Raw genomic sequence first — 25,457 nt, forward strand, 5'->3', positions numbered from 1 at the left:
AGTGCCGAGCTGATTGAGATTATCGCGCGTTACAAATTTAAATACCCCTAATTTCTGACAAAGCAAATTACCCACGGTATCCCACAGTGATCCTATCTTACATTGTTCATTCTGTAATAATTATAAACAATCAATTCGTTTAATAATAATTAAGTCTCATAATTATTAATATCGATAACTCGACGATTCAATGAGGAAGATTACATTTGAGAATTTATGCTTATGACATTTCGTTATCGACATAATAATTAAAATGAAGCTAATTAAGTTTACAATGTGATAAAAATTGGGCAAACACTTTAGGAACGGCCAGTATAGATTTAATCGAGACCGGCATTACTGGGCTCACTTCCGCGTCGTAAAATCGGGAGTGGAACGATTCTTCGTCGATTAAATCCACCGACGCGTCGATTACTAATTTTGACGTGCAAGCCAATACCTGCCCCAACCTCTGGACTATCCCGTATAACTGTCGATATTTATGGAGAACAACTCTTTAATAAATACACATATACCAGTTTCGTACCGGTGTCAATCGCCGTTCCGATACACCTACGAAATCGATAATCGTTTCTCGTTTATCGGTGATGCGAGCTTTTTGATGATCTCCCGATAAACTTTTCCGTTGCAAGCAATCAAAGTTACAAATTGGATTCGTGTGACGAGCGACAGCAGAGGCGAAGATATGCGTGATACATTGTAAAAATAACCTGGATTACTGAAGACACTGTCGAAGAATCCGCACGAGTGTATACGCGATACGTGATAATTATTCCACTGATTATTATGCCGATAATGGTAATTCAATATTGAATTCATCAGTTAAATAATATGCTGAATAATGCGCGATGGCTTTAATCTCTCCCTTTCTCTATGTGATTTTAATCTTTATTCGGTTTTCTTTAAATCAAACACAATATGATTTTGTTTATCATTGAACATCGATGAAATAGTCTGTGTAATACATTGTTAAACGCTAATAGGTTAAATTAGAAATAAATTCATAGCTCTGTATTAACTGTATTCTAATTCTTTAAGATAAGCTTCCAGTGCGAGTAAATTTGTTTTAATTTCATTGCTCAACGAGTCATTGATGTGCACGTCATTAAAAAAAGAACAAAACTAAAAGTGTAAAGTAAAATAAAACACATAGTAGCAAATAGTAATGACGACAATGATTACAATACACGCGAATGTGTAGATAGCTTTCTAGTATCAAAGGGACATTCGCAATCGCTAATTGGCGCGTTGTGGATTAATTAACGCCTCGCAATCCCATTGTATAACAGTTCGTTTTCTACTTTAAATAACGCGTAAAACTAACGAGATCGTTAGAGGCAACCGGCCATTTTTGCGGAATTAATCGATGCGCCGATTAATTGAATTAATCCGTCACTCCCTGTATTTTTTTTCATTTCTTTAGTCCATTTCATAAAAATAACATAATACTCATGTGAAAATTGAATAGGCCTGCATTAAATCGATTAAATAAATATTAAGTCTAATCCAAATAACGTGGATTTATATCGCGTCTTAATTTATTTGAGATTTTATTTTAGATATTCGTGAAATTAACTTTTATCTTTAATATTTTTCTTTCCCTTTGAAAAATACTGCAAAAGCTATTTCTGTTTTAGAAAAAGTTTGTTCTAGATATATATTTACTTAGGAATTGAAAATATGGATAATCTATGGCGTAACATTGAATGTAACTCTTAAATATTTAATTATTATTTAAGACAACTGAAGAACTGGTATTTGAATTTGCCTTTTCTTCTGTTTTCAGGCGATGAAGATGAGCAAAGTGGGCAACCAGACAAATTCGCAGGACCCACAGGCGGTGAATTCACGCGTTTTTGTCGGGAACCTGAATACATTTCAATGTAGCAAGACCGATGTAGAACGAATGTTCCAACGCTATGGCCGCCTAGCCGGTAAGTTTTACCAGTTAAAATTGTAATCGATAAAAATAAAGCTCCAGAGATAAGACTGTTAAAAAAAAAATTGTAAAAAAGAAAAAATTTTCACGCGCAAATCTTTATAAAACGTATTATTTAAACTAGATGTATTAAAAAACAGGAACGATAAAAAATAAACATAAAATGCAGCTAAAAAGTAAAATGTTCAAAAATATCTGTCAAAAATATCTCGTGAAAAATATCCTTGATAACAAACTGTGAAAAATAAAGAGTTTTAAAATATTTCGTTAAAAACGAGTAATGTAAAAATAGATTAAAGAAATTATACGTAATATATTTTATTATTTCAAGCAAAATTTGTTTTCGCGTCACGCTTTTGAGAATGATATATAAGTAAAAGGATTTGATTTTATTTAAGCCGTCAAAATTCTTTTTTTTTCCCCCCGTCCCTGCGTATCTAGAATTAAATGTGTCTCTCCTGTAAATGATAAATTCATATCTAGATCGGCAGGCCATCCGATTTCATTTATCTCCTTCGCATCTTAATTCGTTTCAATTATATCTCGCGGAAATATTTAGCAGCCTAGCGATCCCATCGGAATAATTTCTTCGCAATCCCTTCGCACACGCGCGCGCCCGCGAACGTTAATCCAGCGAAGTACGAACTTTATTCCCTGCGAATTTAAAAAAGAGCGATATTCATGAAAGTAAGATAGCGACATAAAGAAAGATAAAAATTGATTATCGTGCAGAAAGGGAGAATCATTTGATTATTTCCGAATGTTTTTTTTTTTCCTTTTTTTCTTTTTTTCGCAACTCTTCGTGAAGAGTTTCCGATAAATCGGATCGCGTGAGAAATCGGTGGCCTGATAACATTCGATAATTCGCGATCGAATAACTTATTATCCGGCGCGGAAAAATTGCACCGGGAAGAATAGCGGAAGGGGCAACCGGTCCCCGGCAAAATGGGATCTCGGTAACGCAATTTGTGCTACGGCGACTTGACCTTCGATAGCTCGAATTGGATATCCGTCGGTCTCCAGTTTCAGGAGGAGCTGCACTATGACTGCCGCTACCTTCTCTTCCTTTGTAAGTCGTAACCTCGTTTACTCCGCAATCGCTGGATTTGTTATCCTGGAAAATCATTTTTCCACGGAGTTCTGCCCCTCCTCGGGAACGAAATTACGATTGCGATCTAGAGTGATAGATAGATGGACGATGATAAGTCTAGAATGACTGTGTGAGATCGAACGTGACAAATTGACGGTCGAGATAATATCAAATCTTCCGCCTTTTGTTGGATTTATTGCGAATTGCGAACTGCTTATTGCGATTCCAATACACATTCCATAGAAATCTCGCGTTTTTTAGTGTAATAGCAAATTGATTTTTTTTTTAAATACTTATTGTACATCGCAATTAAGTTTAAAATAAGAAAAAAAAATGTAAAAAGACAGAGTGCAACGGACAGATTAGCTAAAGAATACATTTCTTATTCACTTCTTAGCTACGCCAATGAAATAATAATATTATATAATCAGGACAAAGAATGCTGTAAATTAGCTTCGTGCTAACCGAGATGATATTGGCGTTCCAACGCTGAGCTCGTCGGATATCACGAGGAAGAGTTATCCTATCCCGCTCTGTCCAGTAAAATCGCAATTTCAAATGTCGGACGTCGAAATTACAAGAAGTGCTGCTAGCTGCCGATAAACAGCTTACTTTCTCAATAAAGGGCGAAGACAATAAGGGCAACTTCGTCCTTGCAGGAATTAAGGCGCTCGCCGGATTAGAGGGACGTCGATACGAAGGATAAGTCGCGTCCTGTACGAAGACGACGCCGCGTGCAATGCGCGATAGCAGATAAATTACAAATTCTACAAATCGAATCTCTTTTGCAAATAACGTTTAACGCGAAAATTTACAATCTCCGACTTCTAAAGAACTACTTTTGTTTGAAATTCGGTTTAAAAAAGAAATCCTCGGCAGAGATCGGTTTAATTAAATTTCAATAACTCTTCCGCGTGAACTACACGCCTTTGCTACGAGACAAAATAAGAGATTATTTAATGCACTTCGAACTTAAAAAGCACAGTTAAATTTTTGATACAAAAACTTTTATTTTTTAGTTATTTATGAAACTTAAACGGAGGGAATGGCAATATTTTTTGAACATTTTATGCAGTTGTATCGGAAGAAGTCGTCACTAGAATGATTTAAATCTGTACTGTCGAATGCTCAGATAACAACACTAGAGAGTCTCTCTGTCGACAAGTTTTCCAATATAAAGTCGATATTTGTTCTATATAAATGCCAAAACATTGGAAAAATTCACTGCAACAGGCCCTCAACATAGTACTGTTGTTATCGAGGCACTTGGTTGTCACTTTGGCGACTTTTACAAAACAAAAAAAAACCGTAGTTACGAAAAATACAAATAATTGTTACAAAAAGTGAACTTGTCTATTTTTATATGGAGATATTTCTATCGAATAAAACTTTGATTTCCATTTTTACATTTCAATATTTTCCTTTCTCACAATCAAATTTATTTATTATTTTATTTAGAAATCTTGAAAATAATGTATATTGAATCGGATAGATTAACCAATAAATAAAAACGAGAAAAAATCTTACTGACTCTAAATTGATTTATACTAGCATTTATATCTGTTCAAATTTCAAATAAAATGCAACTTCTGTATCAAGATTTCTGCTTGAAATCCATTTTCGATGCTTGAAATCGAGAATGATTCGTTCTACGACAAATTGCATAACGACATTAAAATCTAATTGTGAATATGAATTTTGAATCGATCTTGTTTGCAGTTGAACAAAATCCTACAAGCATCTCTACAAAATATCCGCTGATTACATTACTGGCCTTTAGAAACCATAAAAACGATCAATATTTCAAACAGTTCCGTTATGGTTTTTAGATGTGCTTTTGTCGGAGTTGCGGTTTCGATATCGAAATCAAATAAATATTTTTCTTTAGTAAACACATTCTTTACGTATCAAAACAGTTTCGATTTTTATTACATAAGAACTAAATTGGAATTCATTAATTATTATAATATATATGAAAATAATATAAAACGTTGTGTAAGAGTTATAAACATTTAATTATTAAAAAAAAAACCGAAAATTATGTCAGCATATATTAAAATCGACCGACAAAATAATTATTTGCATATAGGACTAAAACCACGTTCAAAAATAATGTCGAGAATTCCGAAAAATAAAATAATGACAAGTGCGAAGAAGGGCATCATATCGCCCAGTCTGCACCTCGCACATATACTTGCACTTACGATCGCACATTTCGCTATCGTGGTTTTTATGACCAGAATAAATTTCGTCGCGGAACGATCTCCTGAGCGGCGATATCGAACTCCCGCACCCGTCTCGCGTGCACAAATGCACACATAACACCTCCGCTGTCCCCTTACGTATGACATGCGCGCAGACAGCGATTTAAATTCCGGAATAAACGTTACGGCGATGACGAGTTACGTTACGGGGATCGAAGATCGATATGATCGACACGACGATCTCCTTTCGACCGATACGCCGCCCTGAAAATGTGAGGGTGGGATTAAGCTTTGAGATATGGGAATGATATAGTGCTTTATCGGAGAGTCGAGCTCCGAAGCGCTAAATGTTTCGGGAGATCGACGGAATCGCTATGTAATACATGATAAATTTACTTTCGTACATTGAAAAACGTGAAATAAATAGATTTATATATTACAGCTTGGAAAGGAAAGAATTATGTCAACTTGCGACCCTAATGACGATAATAATTAATGCGAAAACATGCGCGTGTGTATTTCCGTACGATTCACCATCTGATAAATTAACGCAATAGTTTCATCCTTTCGTGAGAAAAAAAAACTCGAGATTCTAATTACTTTTTATTAATCTTGAAATTATTTAAAATTATTCAAGTTATAAATATTTGCAGCATCCAGTTTTGTTTCATTTCTTTTTTTCTTCTATTATCATAATAAGCTGCATAATAAGAATGAGAAAAAATACGAACCAGCATAAATATATATAATTTATAAACAAAAGGAAGTGTAATTTATTACCATTAATGTTTTACGACGAGGCCATATTAGACCCAGATTCGATATTTTTTGAAATCTCTCTCTGTTCAACAAGCGGTGTGTACTGAAGAATGAGCTGATAACAATAGCGACGATGAAAGCTATGAACATCTCTTGCACCGAGCTTTGCGATGAAGCGGCACAGGGAGTAAGGGGTAGGGAGGTGGAGGGCAGATTCGCACGGACAGTATTTGCATTCTAGCGCGTACACGCCCGCGTGCGCGTCTGTGTGCGTGCGAGTGAGTGCGTATGGGTTAGATTTACATATTTGTTTCGGCATAATGAATTCCATGCATGGTCAGCTGCTAACCACGCAAAAGTTATTACGGGTACACAGATTACAGGTCGCGTCCGTGCGACTTGCCGCTCCGGCAAAATCGACCGGCAACAACGCGCTCTTGTTTTTATTAATTTGGTTTGCAAAAATGTTTAATATTCCCCGGAGTTGTATTTAATCGTTCGGAAATGTCGTTATTTAATTTGGAGATTTTTGCTACCAGTTAAAGTTTATTTAATTAAAATTTTGCTCTATGTATTTGCGCGAATGGTTTTCCGGCCGGAGAGAAAGAAGGAGAAAAAGAATTACTTGAGAAAGTTCGTGGGCTGTACAATTACGTGTGACACGATTCGTTAATGTGTTACAAATTTTTTCTTTTTTTTTTTTTTTAAATGTGTTTGCGAATAATCCTAGAAATCATGCGGTTCTCTTTCCCCGTTTCATTTTTTAAAAATAAATTTTAATCATTTATTTTGTAGTTTTCTCATGTATAAAACATACGGGATAAACAAGAGGGTTTATTTAAAAGGACTCACTCGTCTCCATTACTGAAAGCTTTAGAGCGAGTGTTTTTCAAATAACATTTGTTCTATTATAAAAAGCAGTCATAAACTATATTTTGTAAAGATATTTTTTTTCATTATTATAAGGTTAGGAAATTAAAATTTAATTAAAACAAAATAAAGTATATTTTTCACGTGAGCGTATTAATAAGAATTTTTATGCTTTTCCGAACTCGTTTACAACTTACCGATAAACAATTGTACTGACTATTGTTACAAACCATGTATTAAATGTTAAAATATTTAATAATGAAATAACACAAACATAAAGTTTATATCGAACAGAACAATGAAAATAATAAAAAGCGGATGCATATTGTATGTAAAAAGTGGATGAATACTGCAAATAATTCAAAGCTATAAAGTACAATTGAATTGCATTGATATTTTTCATATTGATTTTAATTGCTTGATAATACATCAGCAATATATAATTAACCTTTTCCTATATTTTTTCAGGTATCTCTATGCACAAGGGCTATGCGTTCGTGCAGTTCACAAATCCGTTTGACGCACGCAGTGCGTGCCTCGGCGAAGATGGTCGCACCGTCCTCAGCCAGATTCTCGGTGAGTAGGTTTTTTTTTTTTTTTATGCTATATTATTTAAAGACCCGTTTAAAGACACAAAAAAGGAAGGTTCTTCGTGTCATATTCCTACAAATCAAACCTTATGGAAAAAAAGACGTCGTGCAGTTTACCGTAAAAGTGAATATTACGAGTATTATAATTGCATGCAAGATTTATATAGCGCGCGAAGAAATAACGCCCGATGACCTTTTTGTAAAAAGAAAAAGATTGTTTATTCATGGAAAATCTCTAAGGTGACAAGATTGTCGAAGAACCTCTCTCTTTTTTTTTTATTATCGAAGTATCGACACATATGGTCACATAGTGACGCATAATGAAACACAAAGATGAAAAAAGGGATTCGCATTAATATGCAACGACACATAACGTGCCATGCGATATAAGCGATCGCTTTGACACGATCATTTATTCAAAACTTGGAAGAGAAAGTGTATTACTCTAAACGTTTAGCGACGGAAAATGGTACCAGGTATATTCTATAAGACATATTTATGACTTACGCAAAGGCATCGCAAGCCCGCGATAGATATTGAAAGTGCAATATCGAAAATACTGAGGGAGCATCAATTTTTCAAATAACATTTTATCGATATTTCTTTTTAACGAAATTATTTTTCTTAATTTGCGAGGGAAATAAAAATGCCCTATTATTGCGCGTACAATATATCGAAGTAATTTATAAAATTTAATGGAAATTTTGTTTACAATAATTTTTTTATTAACGGAGACCTTTCAATTTCACGAGATCTATTCGACATGCGATAACTATTAAACGTTAAGTAAACATTATTTGAAAAATTATAAATGCACGATTTCAAGGATCTTCGTCACATCGCGCCCGAAAGATAGATCTTATTAAACTTATCTTGTTAAATGGCTATAACTTAATAAGCTTGCTCTATTTTGAAACGGAAAAGAGAGGTTTCCTTAAAAGTCACTCACGCGAACGTAAATTGCGGGAATCACGAGTATTTCCCTTGCGCCCGACGTCCTAATCTGACGTAGCTGACGTGGGTAAATGCCAGTCCTTAAGATATTAAATTAGAAACACCGCATTCGCATTAGGACGCGCAGAAGCTGCGGAAACCCGATTGCAGCCGGTAGTGGAGATATATCCGGCCGATCGCGTTTGGTTATGACACGGCATAGACCATCTTACAAAGGCAATGCCGTTGAATAAGCCGTACGTGTGAAATAAACAAACAGCGATGGGATTGAAATCCGGGATTTAACTCTGAGCGCATGCAGTAGTGAGTAGTGCATGCCCGACTAGAAAGCACTGTAATCGGCCAAGTAGAACAGACCATCATATCGCGTCCGTACGCCAAATGTGGGCTATACTGTGTAATTAACGCAAATCTTCATTAATAACGCTTAGTTTCGCGATCGCCGGCTTAAGAAATCGTTCTAATGACCCGTGCGCGCATCTGCTCTCCCTTTAATCTGTTGATTTCAACCTCGTATCACGCTGTCGAACTTGCAACGGGATAAACGGATATATATATAGGAAATATATATATGTATATACATACATTTATATATATAAATTGGCGAGAAATGCATAAGCCCGCTTTAGAAGATATTTATGAGGGTATTTAGGATTAGAGTGAAAGAGATGTGGCACGTATCGAATCCACGCGCATGACTTTATTTTATACAGCTCGTACTCTCAATTACATCGATTTATCTCGCGACAGACAGATATTATAGACGGAGTTTAGAACGTGAAAGAACTGCGATCCTTATATGGTGCTCGCGCGGAGCTCTGAAATATTCCTACGTTTATTTGTCATGTATGAAAAACGTTCATAAGATTTTCGAACATGCTCGTAGGACATGCGAGATTGTCGAGGCGTATCCTATACGTCCCTTGTATAATCCATGTCCTTCATGTCCTACATGTGCCGCGTATGCTACCTCTCGAGTATCGAATGCGCGTATCAGCATCGAATTTTTCAGGACACTCTCCGTAACGCGCGTCGATACAACCCTTTTTCGGTCGTCGTCTCTCGCACGAGCCGGCCTCTCTTATGCGAGTGTTTCTCACGGACTAGTATTATGCCGACGGACACGGCCCCTTTGACTCGGTCTCGAACAAAAATGCAAATTAATTTTCGTAATCTGTTAATTACACGCGTGTTATGCACGAAAATTAAATCGGACATTATGCCCTACAGAAAACATGTAAAAAATTTTATTTTAAGTAAAAAATCTTTTTTTTATTTTTTTTTTTTTTTATTTCCATAAACTCTCGCAGTTTGCAAATTTTGTTCCCGATTTCGAGTGTGCGGATCGGCCCAACCCTTTTACTTCTGCCCAAATATTTCCTCGCCGCTCTCACATTATAGAGCGCGTAGGAGCTGTCCACCCTCCTATTTCTAACCCGCTTTCCTCCTCTCTACCCCTGCGGCAAGTCGCACTTGTAAATGCACGCCATCGTCCGCGCGCTCGCGCCTGCCCGCGTGTGTACGTGCTTGTCCGCCCCGGAGGTAGGCGAAGCATCGGGCGAACCGCCGGAAACACAGTTCTTGCATTAGCCGAAGAAAGATTTCTGGGGTAATCGTGGCAGAGAAACTGCCATCCCAGGAGAGAGAGGGAGAGAAAGAGAGAGAGAGAAAAGGTAGTGTGTGTGTAGGTGTGTGAAAGGGGGAAAAGGGGGTAAGAGAAAGAGTAAAGAGAGAGAGAAACAAAACGAAGAAAGAAAAGACGCGCACGCGCGCTTGTCGTTCTTATTGGCGCGGGTTAGACGTACCAGGGGACGGGGGTGGCAGACGGGAGGATGGTTAGCGACGGCTAATTCCATTGGGTGTGCGAACGAACGGAGTAAAAGAGTTCCCACGCGATAAGCTTTAACCCTTTGACGCTGCTTGTATCTCCCAAAAAGCGAATCGATCTTTTCTACTGGGTGACGCGAAAAAGACAAAAACACCCAACGATACCCTCGAGTGCTCTGAAAAAACACCCCCGAGAGAGATTGAACGTAAGCGAGCCTCTCGATTTCGGTTAATTTACTACTTTGCCACTACACGTACCTACCCACCTCCGAGGCAAGGGATAACAAAACTGATAAAGTAGCCACCGTCTTATAATATTAATAAAAAAATTAAGAAACTCGAAACGCAGATTTTACTTGCAACAAATTTGTATTCTTCTCTGGTTTCTCGCGCTCTTTTCTGAACTCCGCATTTTTCAGAATTACGTGCAGCTCAACTCTTGCAAACGTCTGCATATTCGCGAATTAGTGTAAAAATGCGCCTTTTTTTTCTTTTAATTCCGGAAGTTCTGGAAAACTCAGATTAATATTAATTGTGATATTCACTTCGCGAGCGTCATCAACGTTTAACGTCGACTATCCGGAAGACGAGGGTCACATGACGAGAGTAATGCACGGCATATGCAAATACCGCGTGGACGATGATTTATTATACTAATCTCGTTACGAATTAATGTGCTGATTTATGATGGCGCGGTCCTTTTTCACTCTTCGCAAGGTGTCCCGACACCGCATGAAAACGCAACATAAGTCATCCCCGTCGCACGGATTTTTTCAAAGCCGACGGTCTCCTCCTTCTCCCGCTTTGCCCCCAAAATATCCGTAAATCTAACACATTCATATATTAAAATTTTCAATTTCTATATCTCTACATAATTAACATCGATGTAATTGTGAAACAGGTGCGAGTTGTACATGAAAATGACTAATTTTTCATTATTTTGAACTCCTGAACGCGTACACCCCTTATTTGTTTTCGGTTTATACGTCTGCAGAATTTCATTGCAACCCCACATAACATACAGCATCTTTTCAAAGCAACGGCCGACAGAAATGTACGAAAAGGGCAAGGCAGGAAGCAGCGGATAAGGTTAGTAATGCTGGACGTTGTAATTTTTATTCTTCCGGTGCTGAAATCCGATATGAAATTGAAACGCTACCGTCTTCTTGGTTCAAAATGTAGCTACTCTATTTTTATTTCCGTTTCTATTTCGTTAATGGATCGGCTCTCCTTTTTCGAGGTTGAATCATAAACATTTAGTTACATAAGTGCATTAAGATATTATTTTTAATATAATGCGCGAAAGCACAGTACACGTTGGCATTAGTTATAATCCGATGTTCGAACGGTATAAAAGAATCCCGGTGTAAAAACCGGTTTCGCTTAATAACGGACGAATGTGTAGGTGATGGTCGGTGTGAAAGAATCTGTGAAAATTTTTGCAGGATTATAAAATTAATATTTCGTGCCGGGGTCGAGAATGATTCCGTTTAAATAACACAAGGGCCGGACATTAATTATTCCAGCGTAAACAGAAATAGATTTTATGCAGCGTGTCACGTACGAGCGCAATGACGCAACGTCCCGATCGCTAAAAATGATCCGCCGCGGCGTATATCGCACGCGCTTCAATCTCTATCTCATTTCAAATCCGCCGCTAATTAACAGCAACGCTTGCATTGTTTAATTTTATTATGCAACGTTATTTTAAACTTCAGACTCGTTTATCCGCCGCGAACACAACACGTCGTGTTGCGAGCCGGAAATTCCGCTAATTAGGGAGGGCGTATAATGTAATTGCGCTCGGGATCTATCCCCATCCCTCCCCTCCCCCCGCCGTACCCCCGCGCCCTTCGTGCCACCGTCCAACCCCGCCTCGCCCTACTTCTCCCTGTCGTTGAGCGAGCTCAAAGTAACCTTTTGCGTGAAATGCGCTTACACTAACGAAGTCCGTGCTCGTTACTGGTTACATAAACGATAACCGGCTCAAAGTGACGTTCTCTCAGTGACACGCAGAACCACCGCGACGCTGGAACGTTTATTCCGGCGCTGCGATGCTCCTCTGAGTCCCACCAATAATTCCTAAATCATAGGCTGGCGCTCACCGGATGTCGAGGGTCAAAACATCAAGAGCGACATTCGAACTACGCTCGTTGGGTATTAACTTCGTCTTTTCACCCTTTCATCTGTGTATCAATTTACCCGATCCTATCTTTATCTTCTCAAAACACGATAATTTAATGGAACATTTATACCGACATTTATCGGGACTAGTAAAGCTGACGGTAGACTTTGCCTTATTCGATAATTTGCCATATTAATTTTACTATTAACAAAAAAAAAAAAAAATTTGATACGGAGAAAGTTACACGCTCGTGATTATATTTTTCTTCTTTTCTTACAAGGAGACGTTCTTGAATCTGCTTGTGGATTTAGTTACTCAATTAAATTGTTGTTGCGTAACGTACATTAAATTGAAATATCGAATTACTTCCTTTCTCAGATTTTCGTTTCTTCGTTCAGATAAAATTTGTTGAGATGTAAAGCTGAGAGACTTTCGTGTCCATTTTCCTCAACGAAGGGGCGCATCGAGTACGCCAATTTTCGTAGGCACGCGTTTTTCAGATGGAATATCGAGTTCCCGCGTGACACACGTGTTTCCGCGTTTGGGCGGGTTATCAAGAGAGAAAAGGAGAGAGAGAGTGAGAGAAAAAGGGACGAGAAGAGGGAAGGAGAGCCTGACTAGGCGGGTTCACCCAGTTATCGTAAAATGCTTGCGCCCTCACGAAGTATCGCGCTGCGCTAACGCGTACGGGCGGGCAATGGACGATATTTCGTTCGGGATGGAAATGAAAAGTCCGGCGTACCTACGCGCGCGTGATGCGAATGATTTTTTTGAAACAGTTATTTTACTTTACGATCGGCCCTTTTTCCATGCGCGCACCAGAACCAGAACGAGTGTATTTAATCCGGACGGAAGAGCGTATCGCAAAGGTGGAGGGGGAGGGGGGCAAAAGGGATGAAAAGTTGACCCAGTGCATGGCAGGGGTGGACGGGATATTTTGAAATCCCGCTGTCTACGCGTAGCTTGGAGTAACTTTTTTTTATTCCAAATATAACACGCAAATCTTTCTGATAAGACGAAATCGCATTTCAAAGCACTGCATGACATGTTTTAAAGCGTAACAAGAGCAAATTACTGAAGTAATTTTAAAATTATTAAAAAATAAAGTTATTGATCATTAATTAATTTATAAAAAAAAGGTACACGTGTAAAGTTTAAAAATTTAAATATTATATATTAAATGATGACTTTGTTTTATTCTGCACTTGAACTCTTAAACTCGAATATTTCGTTATTGAAAATTAATTAAAATTTGCAAGAAAAAAATTAATTTGTAATTAAACTTTAAATTTTGATTTAATTAGCATTCAATTAATTCTCAATGAAACGCTAACGTTTCCGCGTTCACGAAAGGAAATTGTTAATACCTAAGACTTGAAGATTAAAAGTTTCAAGTGCTGGATTATACTCTTAGCCCTAAGTAGTCATTAATCGATTTGTAATTAACAGACAGTTTAATGCATAAATCACTGCATTTTTGAGCAGATGTATTAAGTGCTGCGTGCCGAAGATCCACCCCTGGACACTCGGCATCATTTTACGACTCCCTCTACGTGCTCTCCTTTCCCCACTTTTAGTTCTCTCCTCAAATGAGCGCTGAAAGCTGGCAAACTCTTGAGGATATAATCCCGGCTTTCCCGATTTTCCCGCTGCAGCCTGGAGAGCCGCTCGCATGAATTTATATGAAAACGCTATCTACCTCTCGCCTTTCTCCTCTCCGCTACCCTTTCGTTGCATTATGCACCGCCCTTAGGCCTCTCTTCGCCATTTTAATGCGCTCGCGTTTTCAGATGATTTTCGGTGAATCTTTCACTCGGATCCTCGCTTAGAGGAAAAACTTCTGTATATCCCTAAATTAATTTGTTTATTTTACTCTCTGATCTTTCATATTTAAAATAAAAAGTTCTCCAAGCGGAGCCGTGGAAAAAGTTAAATGTTAAATTTCTAAAGTGGATAAATTAAATATCAAAATGCACTAACGTATTACGTCGCAAATATATTATTTCCTGATTGCGTGTAAGATTGTGAATTATTGATACATGATCCAAATGATAAATGCCGCAATCAACGTAAAAATGTGGTAACAGCAGGTTGTCGATAAGACCGGAAGGCGAATCAGATTAAAGTTCAAAAGTCGCGCCTCGGAAAAAGTAAGGTGATTGGACATAAAAGTAATTACACTTCACCGGGATGACCAGGAGAGTTAGCGTAATTGAAATAAATCAGCGAACGAGTTTTAAATTTAAAATCCTCGGTGTTCATCCTTTGTTACTGCACCTAGAAATGCAATTAACGAGTAAAAATAGAAAGGTGCTCGCATTCAGCTAGATAAATAAGTATCCTCCGATCAATCATGATCGGTTAGTTGACTCGCCTGCTCGCCTCCGCGTTTTCTTTTCACTTAATTGAAATCGAACATTTGACGATGCACCAAAGAACGGCCGTGACGTCCAATTAGCACGCGCACAATGCCGTTCGCTCGTGGCGACGACATTGCTAATTATAAAATATTAATTAAAATTGCGTAAGGAGAAATCTGATCGCGGTTTATAAATAAGTGGCTTCCGATGCGCCGCTCTTTCGCATCGTAGTGTCATTCAACTATTTAATTTAGCTTCTTAATTGACTGTGAGCTAATCAATCATTGTCCATTAAGCGTAGCAAAATTCTTTTTTTTTCTCTTTAATAAAATGGCAGTTTTTAAGTTATTATGACTACAACAGCATAAAAGTTATACGCGATGTTAAGTTTCATTTCGTCTTATTCGTAATCTTTAATCGTACAATTAAATCTGTATATTTTTACACTTTTGCTATCAACAAAAAAAAAAAAAGAAATTTAGAATTCAGGATTAACAAATGTGTCTAAGATTCATCTTTAAATTCGGCAATTTTTACGAAGTCTCTAAAAAAATTGTCTTATGCTCCAAAAAGAATTTATTTACGAATGTTTTACGGAAATGTGCTTATAGGGGCCACTTCAACATTTATCCTATTGCAAAAATTCGAATTCTCCTTTACTTCCCTTGCACCCAAATTTCCAATATCGTTCCTGCTTTTCACGTCCGCGCAGAAATCCAAGTTTCCGCGCTAGTCAACGCTTTAAATGCGTCAGCGTAGCGGGCTCGCTCGCCAGTTACGTGTCGAAGGTGAATAACGCGATTCGGGTGCGTGCAAAGGTGACAGGACGGCAGAGGGAAAGGCAGACGAGAGAAGAAAGCGCTTTCCTTCGCTCCCTTTTCTCTCTTTCTCGCGGGAAATACGTCGAGTATCTGAATAAATCGAAACAGCCAAAGTGATTCTCCAACTTAAATTAGTTTCCGCTTCGAACATCGAGCAGGTTACGTTAGGTCAGGCCGGGTCAAGTTAGAGAATAAGCTACTTTCGCTTCTTTTTGTAGAAACGGCTAGGGGACGGGCGGGAGGAAGCGAAGACTTCCGCCGCTGTAAACGGATCCCAGGTGATTTCGGGCTGCCTATTCCCTCGTTTTGCACGCCATGTCATGTACCCCATTTTTTTCGGCGTAACATGCCGTATCGCGCAAGTTGTGACCCGATACGATCGGCCGCATTATTTGGAAAGGTTTTTAGAAATCTATTTCTTTTTGCAATAATCGAAAAATTTTTTTTTTTTGAGTTTATTCGTCATGTTCGTGGCAATTCAATTTATAATTACTTTATAGTTTATATAAACGCATGTTATTGAAATACAAAAAAAAAGAAAAAAAAATAAAGATTAATTTTTCATAAATGTTTTATTTAAATTTCCGAATGTTTTTAATTCCCGTTGCCAATAGATATCGAAAATCGGGCTTTCCTCGGAAAATTAAACCTTCCTCTGGATCTAATCTCAAAAAAACGAATTTCTCGAACAAAAAAAAAAGATGGCGGCGAGCAAAACGGGAATAGCGTGGAACTAATCGACGCTCGAATCTCGTCGAATCCTCTCCAGCATCCACATCTCGATTTACTATTCGTGCATTTTCCTGGAGAATTCGAGAGGATGGAGGAAAGGTGGAAATGCTCGTATCTCTCTTTCCTTTTTGCTTTAAAAATCTTGGGATCGAAATTCCCATCGTGCGAAAAGACGACCGGGAAATTAACGTCTAACTAAAAAGAAGTAAGCAGCGGGTGTCTCGCAAAACTTGTATTTATTGTTAATCTTCGCGAGTTTTGTTAGCTTTACCGTGCGCACATTTGTGCTCACATCGAGAACCCAAGACGCAATGGTTAGTGGAAGCTACGAGGACATTCCGAAAAGGAAATTGAAATACTTCGCATTGTGTCTCAGTCGGGATCGGTATTCTTAATCGGGAATGCGTGTTTCGTTTAGCGACGCAAAGTGGTTTTCTCGAGATTTATCGCGTCACGACAAATATCCCTCGTGCGATTTGATCCGTTGGAAAATTATTAAACTAAACGGAAATAAGTTATCGCAATCGTATACCTGTTATATGAAATATATATTACATTATAACGCGATGCAAAACTATCCTTGGCGTAAAGTTCAGAAACGCTAACAAATATTTCCGCGCGGCGACGTTTGAAAAAGAGAAACTCAGCGAAGTTTATCAGAAATATACGCCTTTATTCGAGCGTACATTTCTATAGATCGTGTTGGATTTTGTCGTCAAGTTTCGAAATGAATTCATCGCGAAGTCCATTACAAGATCGCGGAACAAGAGGTTACGTCATTACCCGTGCAAAAGTCAAATCGATAACTTATCTCCCCCCGCGGCGTATGGCCACTCCAGGAAGAAATTCATTGACTTTGTAATACACTCTGGAAATATACATTTTACGCGTCGTTAGAGTTGTCCCGAAGTCCAACGCGAGCGTGAAATATGGAACATACTTATTTTAACTTGCGAAAAAGGCTGTATAAACTTTTTTTCACAAGGGTTTTATCTTTTTTTTTTCTCTCTTTCCCCCCCTGAGCCACTTTCGCGCAAGTACGAGCGCGATATAGTCGTCTTTCCGCGAGTTTTGTTTTCGTGGAATTAGTTTCCACCTCAGACTTCGCTGTCGGAGTAGAAAGGAAGTGTAGCGTGTAGTTTTCCGTTTTATATAACTTATACAATACTCATCGATTGTGTCTTTCTCTCATTTGTCTGCAATGGCGATGAGGAAACGGTGATAAGCAACATGAAAACACGTCGAAACAATGCGAGAAAAAGGAAACATTGATCGAGTCGAGAGACGGCGGAGTTGTAGGAGTGGTTATTATAATATTAAATAAAAACGAAACGTCCCGGTGGATCGCATGTATGCAGGCAAACACGCGCAACAAGACCAGAGAGATAAAAGTGACACGCCTGCCATTTTAATGCGCCGGCAACAAACGGCAGCTACTGGTTGCGCCCGCGTCTATCGTGGAAAAAGTTCGCGAATTAACACGATTATACACGCAAATAAAGAATGCACGAACGTCATTGCTGAAAGCGTTCGTTCCGGGCGCTCGGCTGCTCGGGAAATCAGCTTTCAAACCGGCACGGGGATGGCCGAAGCGCGCCAAAGCGGAAGCGAGCGGGGCCGGAGCGCGCGTACAGGACGAATGCAATTATGCGCGATGCCGGGAGAGAGAGGGGTGGCGGGCGCGTTCGTGTTTATAATTTTCTTTGAGGCGGCAAATTCCATTCGCGTAGCTTCCGCTTTGAATGCGCTACGACGACGCATGCATTTAAACGAGATAGTTAATCTTTATTCGGCGTTTTCGCGAACGGATTAAATCGGCTGAAAAGCCGCAAAAATGCCGGCCGGAAGAGAGCGAGTGTTGCATTTTTGCATCTGTAGAAAATGGGGCCGGGAGAGGAAAGAGAAGCGAAAGAGAGCTGAAAAGATCGCCGAGACGCGGAGCACACCCTCTCCCTTACGAGGCGTTCCGCAAGCGGATCCCACGCGGACCGATTCACGAGTCGGCCCTTGGATTAATTAATTAATTAATTAGCGGAGTAAAAGCCGTGCTTTTAAGAAAAGAACAGGCACACTTTTAAGCCCACGAGGATTTCTTTGATAATTCGGCGATGTTTATTTAATAGCGAATACAGATGGTAATCCAAATTAATGTAAGTGCGTGAAAAATTTTAATTATAATCTCTCTTTTAAAACTTCCAGAATAATTATCGCGTACTGGTTGTAATTCAATTTAATTTAACTTAATCGTCTCGTAATGGTGCCGTAATGAAATTAAATGCAAATTGGCGAAGCTTCGCAGGAGGCTCTTTAATGAATTTATTTTATAAAATGTATTGAGGCTACATATATGTGTATATATCCTGACCATGTTATGAATTTGACGACAGCATAAAATGATATTAATTGGGAGGATTGCTGCATCTAAAATAAAAAAAAGCCAATTAAAAAATTTATTTGGAAAATTATGTTGAAACACGCGTGCTAGTACATTTTATTTAATTTTATTAATATTTATTTTCAGAATGTAACTTCTACGCTGTCGAATTAAGTTGCTTTATTACAATTTGACGAGTCAAATATGGATGTAACTTGAAGAAAGTACTATTTTACAGAGCTTAATAGATATTCGTTCATTACAAGAAATTAAAATATCAATAAATGCTGTGACAGTTATCCGGCCAAAAAGAAATTAAGTGATAGTTGTAATCCCTCGTTACTTTGATAAAAAAAAAAATAAAATAAAAATAAAAAAAACAGCATAGTTTGCGAACGTAATTTTCTTACATACGCGTTATATTAATAAAATTTCTGGAACAACGGTAATTTTGTTTACAAAATTTTACCGCTATTTATCTTGCTTTGGAGTGTCTACTTAATTGCAATTATAAGTGCACCAACTTAATGCAAATTAATGAGATCTTTCGGACATATTAAATAAGTCCCACTCTGGAATTTCGAGTATACATACTTTTTCCGCGCACTAAAGACTTTTATTATTCAACAACTGGAAAAAAGGTGCGCACTGCGAGTCAGCATCAAAAAAAGGAAAAAAGAACAGTAATTAACTTAATGGATTTTCGGGAACGCAGCAAACTGCGACGTGGCGAAAGTAACGTAACATTACCGGAGTGATTTCAAGGAGCCCGAAGAAGTCATATTTCATGCAACTCGCTCTCGACACCCCCGTGACTGCATATCGATAGTCCATTCGGCGATGTCTCGCGTGATTAGAAAACTTCGATTGCCAGATTACGTGGAGCGGCGAGATTTACGGAGTCTACCGGGTGGTCTTATTGATACCGACGCGTCGGGAAACTTAAAGTGTGTCCGTGTCAAGGTGCAGCCACCGTTACCATCATCGCCAACTTTTCTAGGAAAGAGGAGGAGGACGAGGGGGAATGGAAGAGAGGTCGCAAACGCCTTCTCTCGTTAAGCACGAGTGGATTTTCCATCGAAATTGCTACTCGATTTGCGTGTTCATTTCTTGACGAAACGACAGGGCCGATTTCAGAATTTTCAGCCGTGCCCTGTTTCCAGTATGCGATTGCTCTGTGGCGCGGTTGCGGCATCGACGGCATACACGTACGACTTCTGTATTGAATTACACAGTACAGTGGAACCTCCATTAATCGAACCTCCATTATCCGAATATTCTATTATCTGAACGTTTCACCATTCGAGAACGTCCTATTATCCGAACAGAATATTTCCTTATTATTTTGCGCATTGTTTACCCTCAAGATAAAAGGTGCAACCCTTATTTCGGGGCGTACGTCGGATAAAAGGCCGGAGGCACAGAGATAATGAAATTTTACGCAGCTAAATATATATATCGCGGCGATACAGCCTGCGATTTAGCAGACATGAGAGATGCATAAACATAATTAAACTATCAATTTTGCTGATTTTTCTTTTAAAAGGAATCAAATACATTGTCAAAAAGGAGTAATTAATATGTTACTCGAAAATTCGCTTATCTGCGAATCCACTTGTACCTCTCTAATAGTTTGGATAATGGAAATTCCACAATGTATTCACGGCTGTGCGTGTAGGTATACGTATATACAATTGTAATTATGGTCTCGCGCAAATACTCGTATGGCTTATAGTAAAATAAGTACGCAAATACTTCGGTATACGGCATAAAAGTATATCAAGTTAATACTTTATGTGGTACGCAAAACCAAACAAAATTTAATATTTAAAGAAAGTTTTTAATAGGAATAAAACAAATGCGATCAATGCAGTTATCTACTTCTATATCAATTTTTTCTAACAAAAGAAAAAAAAAAAAAATATATATCTATATATATATATATAAATACCTATTGTTATACATAACATAATTCTATTATCGAATTATGCACAAATTGGTATTACTCTCAATTCAATGAAATTTTATTATAGCGGAAATAATATTCCATAATGCTCATCGTAATGGAACTATGCTGTAACGTAATAACAACAATAGACGGCAGAAATAGAATAATTTGCGCCTTAAATAACAAATCGAATAAGGAAGAGATAAAATAAAAATATTATATTTTATTTTATAAACCGAAAACAAATATTGGTTTAGTGCGATTTAATTTGGCTTGCAAGAAATTTTTAATTCGTCGTTTTGCTCATATTTAACCGCTAGATAAGTATATTTAAAAACATGCATTTTTCACAGAACTTATTGGTAATATAATAATATATGTGATAATCAAACACATCCCAATGGTCATCATCGAAACCCCTAAAGTGCAACTCGCGCAACTCGTAACGTAGTCGCTGAAATACGTTCCCAACAGAGTATTAGCTTCGACTACACATTTTGTCCGAAAGTAACGCCCGCTCGGCGTTGCAATTTACTATTCGAGACAATAATATGCAAATGCATCCCCGACAGCTCGCTCAGTTCTTATATCTGATTTATTAGAAAAACAAATTAAATTTGCAATTTATTACCCGAATGTTTTACAACATGGTAAAGAACTCGTTTGTTGACTGATCACTTATAATGTACATCATACTTTCCAAATTAAAAAAAAATTAATTGACTAAAGAAAATTAAGATAATTCAAGTTGTATAAAATAACAGAATATTATAGTTTTCTTAAGATTATTCTGTATCAATTTCTGCTTGCTGTCACGGTTTAAATTTTAATTGTTACACGTTCGCTTTTATAAGGTATTAAAGTATCGGAAATAATTCTGTAATAATTAGATCAATTACGATGGTATCCTTATACAAGCATTTTAAATGAAGTTGCAGTACAGAGTTCGTGACGTCTGTTTTTAAATGCATAGCTCACTTTGTCTCTCTCTCTCTCTCTCTCTCTCTCTCTCTCTCTCTCTCTCTCTCTCTCTCTCTCTCTCTCTCTCTCTTTCTCTCTCCCTCCCTCCCTCTTTTCTCTGAGATTTGCTATCCAGTTTGCTATTCGAGGCGAATGTAGGTTTTCCGCCTGGCTTGACGTTGATTTTAAACGAGTATAGATATTTACGCAGGACATGCTCTCCAGCTTGCGACAAATAACTCGAGCACTCAGTTTGCCTTCTCCCTCTCTCTGGAGCACGGCACTCACGGAGACAACCCAACCGAGTAACCCGCGCACTTGACTTACCTACCCTGCTTGCGACGCGTAAAACAGCCTTTACGACGGGCGCGTACAAACATCGTTCTCGCCCTCTCGGTGGATAACGCCACGGCGGTTCGTCATTGTCCCTTAAAGGAGCCGCGTGCGCAGCTCGTTAAGGACAAAATTCTCCGGCTTATCACCGCCGTGGGCGGTAGGAGGAGGGGGGGGAAGGGAGTTTAACTAATTAACCGAGGAAAGGACAGGCCTCGCGGGTATTTCGCTGTAATTAGCGACGAAATGCACGCCCGTAATGACATTTGCGAGGGAACATCTAGCTTCTTTCCTTTTCCTTTCCCGCTCGTGCTTTCTTATGCAATTTTCAAAAGTCACGTCGCAGTCACTCCACCCTGCTTTTTCATTGGGGAACGATCGTAGCAAGGAATGATGCAACACAATAACGATCTTGTACCGCAGAAAGTTAAAGATCCTTATTATATAAAAAATAAAAACGCTTCTCGTATTTTAAAACTAATATTTCCCCAAGTGAATTTGGCTCAAGTATTTTCTTCCGGCGCGATCATAAACCACGGGATTTTTTTTTTTTTTATTTAAATTGACCAACGCTGTTAATAGATTTTTTTTTTTTTTTGCAAAGTTATTCCTATTGCATATTAAAAATTTAAATTGAATTTTTGCCCATTAGTTTTATGCACGGCTTTTATAATGTTCGCCATTATAATCCTTCGAGTACTTTGAAAATATTTGACGCCGCATGATCAAAGGACACGGCTAAAAATGAAGCCTCGACGTTGTTTATGCTCGTTGATAATTTCCGGCGACGACGACGCGCGCAAATTGCGCGCGTGTATGAGCCGCGAGTTCACGCAATTCAGGCGAAATGTTATATTTGTCGTTAAAGCGTTAATACGTATACATACGCGATGCGACGTGGCGCAAGCGTTGCGCCGGCGAGTGCGCCATTGATCAGGGGGTGATCGATACCGAAACTCGATATTATCACGCGATTTAATTGTGCCGCCGCGTAATTATCTCGACGACAACAATAACAATAACAGGAGGGCGTGAAAAGTTTGGCAATTTGCGCGTCGTCCACGAGCGATAATGCGGAAAGCCTGCCCGAAGCGACATTGGGTGTCGCGTTTCTCGATAATCTCGATATTATTATATATATATCTATATATATATATATATATATATATATTTTTTTTTTTTTTTTTTTTTTAATAAACGGGGTAAATTATATTTTTACAGAAGAGGTAAATCTATTCCGGTTAACTGGAGAAGCAATCTACAGTCAGCTTAGATTTTAATCTTGTAGTTATTCTTTAAAAAATTGAGCAAAGTGACGAAAAAAATTAATTTCCAGGCTAAATTATTTTCTCAAACAGAATTGAAAAGGTTAGTGAAATATTATTAAAAAAAATTTTTTAACTAAACTGATTTAAAACTAAACAAAAGGTATTAGTTTTCAAGAATACTCAGCGTCGATAGAATATTAGTTTTTAAACTTGAAAACTGTAAAGTATTGTATTCGATTTTTTTTCTTTTTCTACAAATCCCTTTACATTGCCGCACGAAATTCCAGAGGTTTTTTGATGTACGCCGCAAAACACATTTTATCGAGGAATGTCAGACACGTCCCAGACGCCTAGATAGCTGCGGATGGTCCAATGGGAGGATCTACGAAGGATCTACAAATGAGGTCACCGAGAAGTTCGAGTATTACATTAGAAATTTGTGGGGCGGGTCAGGGACTACGCGACGATAATTTTTCGAGCGCGAGTCGCAAGGGGAGTACAAAATCAAAGGAGTCTCGCGACGATTCGCGGAATAAGCCAGGGAACGAGGCGAATCGGTAATGAACCCGCGGTGCAGGGGAGAGCGAATAAGAGGAAACATGCATTATTCACGCGCGAGCCCAAAGTGTTTGTATTTTAAAGTGACGCGCGTACATTAATATTGTATAACGCGAAAGTGGCTCGATGCATCGCGCAAAGTCGATTCGAATTCCGAACTTCGTCGTAGCATCGATATTATTCCTTGCTTACTAATGCGGCACGCCTAGGGAGCTGCGTCGGATAATACAAAGTGATGGAAAATTAAATGACGAACTTCCTAGTCGGGCGACACATTTCAAACTTCTTATCCGCCCATCTCGCGGGAGTTCTCGACCTTATTTCGTGCCGATACGATAACTGCTTCGATTTAAGACGCGCGCGGTATCGGTATCGCGTTCGCACCATTGACGATGCCGATTACTTCTGATAGAGCACCTTCAAGTTTCGCGCTCGAGTTGAAGATGAAGAGGCAGATGAACGCGAGGACGCGGGTAAATCTTGTTGCGCCGAGAGAAGAAAGAAGTGTGGCGATACGACACAACGTTACCGCGGAGAGCGGCGTGATATATGCTGAGTGCAATAAAATTCGCAGTACCTTAAACTATATTTTTCTCCGTATTTCCACGAGGTCTTATGTTCGGCGTCTTCGTAGCAAGCACGGAACGGAGTTCAAAAACGTTTAACGATGTCTGATAAGAATTAACCGTCGTGAGCCCAGACTGAATGCCGGCAAGTTTCGGTCGAGCGGACATTCTCCGGGCCGGGAGCGGACTTAATATTTAAAAATAGGGCGCAATTTAGCGGAAGCGTGCCGGCGCGGCTCGATTGGTCCGCCGAGATTTCGGTAGGGCCAAAAAGCGATCGGAAGGCAACCACGGCGTGGGTACGTGATTGGCTGATTGGCTAGCCGATTTCTAAGTCCGGGCACGCCACGCAACGCGACTCTAACTCAACAACGAGAACGCTCGCCTCCTGACTGGAATTTTTTCCATGTAATTACGTACGCTCGCCCTGTCCCCCAGTGGACCACCCAACTAAATTCTAACCCTATCGATTCGACCCACGGCGACCCCAAATATTTTTTACGTTGTATCGTCGGGTTCATTGCAAGGTAGACGCGTGGAATATGTATCGCCTATTTTACGAAATATAAAGCGCTAACGATGAATCCAAAAATACTTATTGTTTTTAAATTTTTTTTTTTTTTTTTTTTTTTAAGAATCAAACGCTTTGTATTTTTCTTCGTTCTGATATAAAAAAAATTGTAAGAGCGTGCGTAATATCAAAACCGGCGAACGCGGAGCTTATATTGGTTTTTAATTAACAAATTACACCGTTCTATCGACGTTACTATTCTCCAAAAGAATTTACTTTAGATGAGATAATTAATTACAATGTTTTCTTTTTTTTTCTCTCTTTTTTTCTAAACAGAGAATGGATTGGTCTCTGGACCGGTGTGTAAAACGTAGATAATGGGATTAATCATACAGCGGCTGTCTTCCTCCACATCGAAAAGTTTCCAGGGATCAATCATTCGAAAAATAAAATACGCCGGCGCACATTACATGGAACTCGCGTTACCCACGAGCGTTAATTATCTGTAAACATCTACCGACCGTGAAACCTCCATTCTCGCGATTTCTCGTAACATAATGAGTGTTGACTTATCGCAATCAATTCGTTAAGGCTTTTACCAACTCATACTCGATTTTATCATTTCGTACCTACGCCGTCACCTTTATCGGGCGGTAACAAGCGCCGAG

At 38.7% G+C, this 25,457-nt stretch overlaps 1 protein-coding gene across 1 annotated transcript in view; it reads left to right on the top strand.

Moving 5' to 3' along the window:
* The first annotated feature begins 1,749 nt into the window (after window positions 1-1,749).
* Window positions 1,750-25,457, top strand: part of LOC139102313 (uncharacterized) — a 67,277-nt gene continuing 43,569 nt past the window's right edge. The window contains exons 1-2 of the mRNA XM_070656124.1: window positions 1,750-1,934; window positions 7,331-7,438. Coding sequence (XP_070512225.1) covers window positions 1,790-1,934; window positions 7,331-7,438 — 253 coding nt within the window. The 5' untranslated portion in view covers window positions 1,750-1,789. The remainder of the gene's footprint in view (window positions 1,935-7,330; window positions 7,439-25,457) is intronic.

The sequence above is a fragment of the Cardiocondyla obscurior genome, linkage group LG04 (assembly GCF_019399895.1).
Source record: "Cardiocondyla obscurior isolate alpha-2009 linkage group LG04, Cobs3.1, whole genome shotgun sequence".
Classification (NCBI taxonomy): domain Eukaryota; kingdom Metazoa; phylum Arthropoda; class Insecta; order Hymenoptera; family Formicidae; genus Cardiocondyla; species Cardiocondyla obscurior.